This window comes from Tupaia chinensis, unplaced genomic scaffold (genome assembly GCF_000334495.1).
Source record: "Tupaia chinensis unplaced genomic scaffold, TupChi_1.0 Scaffold000674_2, whole genome shotgun sequence".
Classification (NCBI taxonomy): domain Eukaryota; kingdom Metazoa; phylum Chordata; class Mammalia; order Scandentia; family Tupaiidae; genus Tupaia; species Tupaia belangeri.
This window is the reverse complement of record NW_006160198.1, coordinates 954601-957132: the sequence shown is the minus strand read 5'-3', so window position 1 is coordinate 957132 and position 2532 is coordinate 954601. Positions and strand designations below refer to the sequence as shown.

Genomic DNA, 2532 nt, shown 5'->3' with positions numbered 1-2532 from the left:
ATGTGTGCCCAAAATAATTTCAGCATGATGGAGAAATGGAGGAATAAGGGACTGTGGTGTGACTGGGCCTCATTGAGGAACTATGCTCTCTCTCTCTCTGCCACTCTAACAATTTAAAAAAAAATGTCAAAAAAGAAAAGGATGCTATCTTCTCAGTGTCATAAAAGTGTCCCATAACACAATCTATCTAGAATGAACATAAACATAACAATTCAAACCTCCCCCCAAAATAATTCTTACCTGAAATCCACCACAAGGTATAGGACTTCACTCTGAAAGTATTTTTCAAGTAATCAGTTAAAGTGTAAGTTCTGCGATTGTCAGTTGTAGCATTATCTGTTAGTTGAAAAAAAAGAGCCAAATGTTCAGTAAGGCAGCTAAATATTACATGAAGTAAACAAACTAGTCTCTACAATATACCTAGCTGAAATACACTCACAAATTGACAAAACATATTTTGAAAGATTTCAAAATGCACGTAACTCTCAAGTATGTGAGTGTCTCTCCTTAGAGACTTTTAAGACATGCTGATCACCCAATTTAGTTTTTTTTAATATTTTTTTCATATCATTAATTTTCTTTAAATTTTGTATAATTCATGTGGTTCTGTATTCTGCAACTGGCACCTCAAGTTTAGAGTCTGAAAAATCACTTTTGAGGTCTTCTTCCCTTTCTGCCACCCTTATCTAACTGGATCTATTGATTCTTCATGCAAAATCTTTTTCCAGTTATACCCACCATCAAGTTCTTCCATTCTAATCCCTCCTCTGAACTACCACTGGAATGATTTTTTTCTTTTCTTTTCAGATGTCAGTTTCTCATCTGAGTGATCTCTTCCTGGAAAGCAAGCTTCCTGACAAGAAGATTCCAAGTCTTTAATCTAGTATGTGCTGTCCTCTACCTTCTGGTGGGAGGCTCCCTTCCCAGGCTCTTCTTGTACATTTTCTCACTAGAGGAACCATCTCACCTATCACGTAATCTTCACCCTGCACCCGGGAGCTCTTCTGGGCTTTTTCACCTCAGCTCCTTGTCCTAAGCCACTTCGCCACAATATCTTCAACTGCTTCCCTGTCACAATCTGCCATCCTCTGACTCCTGCTTGTTTCATGAAGACTTCTATTCTGCCTCCTCTGACTTTTCCCCACACTACTCATTTGGGTTTTTAATTACCTGTTTAAAAAATTTCTATTTTTCCATATCTACCTGTGTGGTATACTCAGGTAGGCCATACATTCTTTAAAGACAGGGCCTTGTTTTTTGTGTTAGTTTATTTTTAGTTTTTGTTTTCTTTTGCAACAACCTCAGCACCTAGCACAGTCCAATGCCACAGTAGACACACACATATAGTCTTTGTTTATTTTTTTTATTGACATAGGATATCATCCTGTAAGCATAATCAAGCCAATGTGATTTCTCTTCCCCAATTCCAGAGTCTGTCAACTGATGACAAAGAGCTCTTTTTATCTACTTCTTTCATGTACACAAAAATGCACACACAATCAGCCTTCATCAAAGCATTCCTATAATCTATAAGCACAGGAGGAATGGAAAGCCAGCAGCACCCTCTCTTGCTAATTTTTCACAGCTTATAAGAAGGTAATTCTCTTACAGGAAGCATTGTTTTTTTTTTTTTTTTTTCAGGTTTTGTGCCATAGGTCACGTGTGCTCACTAGAGAGAGACAAAGCCAAAGAGAGGAAAAGTGAGAAATCACTTCCCAAGGGGGATGGTCATGCTGCAGTCCCTTCTGCTCCATTCTCCTCTTGGGATTTTAGGCATGTATGTCCATGCATCTAGCATGATTTTTAGGCTGCTGGATCCAGGGTTTAAACCATGGTCAGCCATGTGGGAGTCCAGCACCTTAACCTTCACTCCACCTGCTGGTCCCTGGGAATCACTCTTAATTTAGCAATGAGACTTCTCCACATTCACTTCATTCTAGTAGTAACTATGAACAACCATTGGGACAAACATTACTATATCAGTGAGAGACAGCACTGGCTTCTGAGTAAATGAAAACACAAACAGACGTATAAGCAAATTATTTGTGCATGTATTTATTTTTTCCTATGTAACAAACATTCTGAAAAGAGGGTTTTCTTAATTTTAGAGCAGAGGCTCATGCATATTAAAGACTTGGAATATGACATTGCATTAACATCTTCCTCATGCTTGCATGATAGAAGCAGTAGTTCTAGCCACCAAATCAATTTTCCATGCAAAATAAAGAAGAAAATCCAAGGTTAAAAAAAAAAATCTTTCCTTTTTTTCGTTTCTCTTTTTTTATAGATTTTTGTAGGTCACGTGTGCTCACTAGAGAGAGACAAAGCCAAAGAGAGGAAAAGTGAGAAATCACTTCCCAAGGGGGATGGTCATGCTGCAGTCCCTTCTGCTCCATTCTCCTCTTGGGATTTTAGGCATGTATGTCCATGCATCTAGCATGATTTTTAGGCTGCTGGATCCAGGGTTTAAACCATGGTCAGCCATGTGGGAGTCCAGCACCTTAACCTTCACTCCACCTGCTGGTCCCTGGG

General features: G+C 38.9%; 1 protein-coding gene across 2 annotated transcripts in view; it reads right to left on the bottom strand.

Moving 5' to 3' along the window:
• Positions 1-2532, bottom strand: part of DPP4 (dipeptidyl peptidase 4) — a 93889-nt gene that overhangs the window by 65283 nt on the left and 26074 nt on the right. For both annotated transcript variants that reach the window (XM_006160270.2, XM_006160271.2), the window contains exon 3: positions 241-336. In XM_006160270.2, the coding sequence (XP_006160332.1) occupies positions 241-336 (96 nt within the window). The remainder of the gene's footprint in view (positions 1-240; positions 337-2532) is intronic.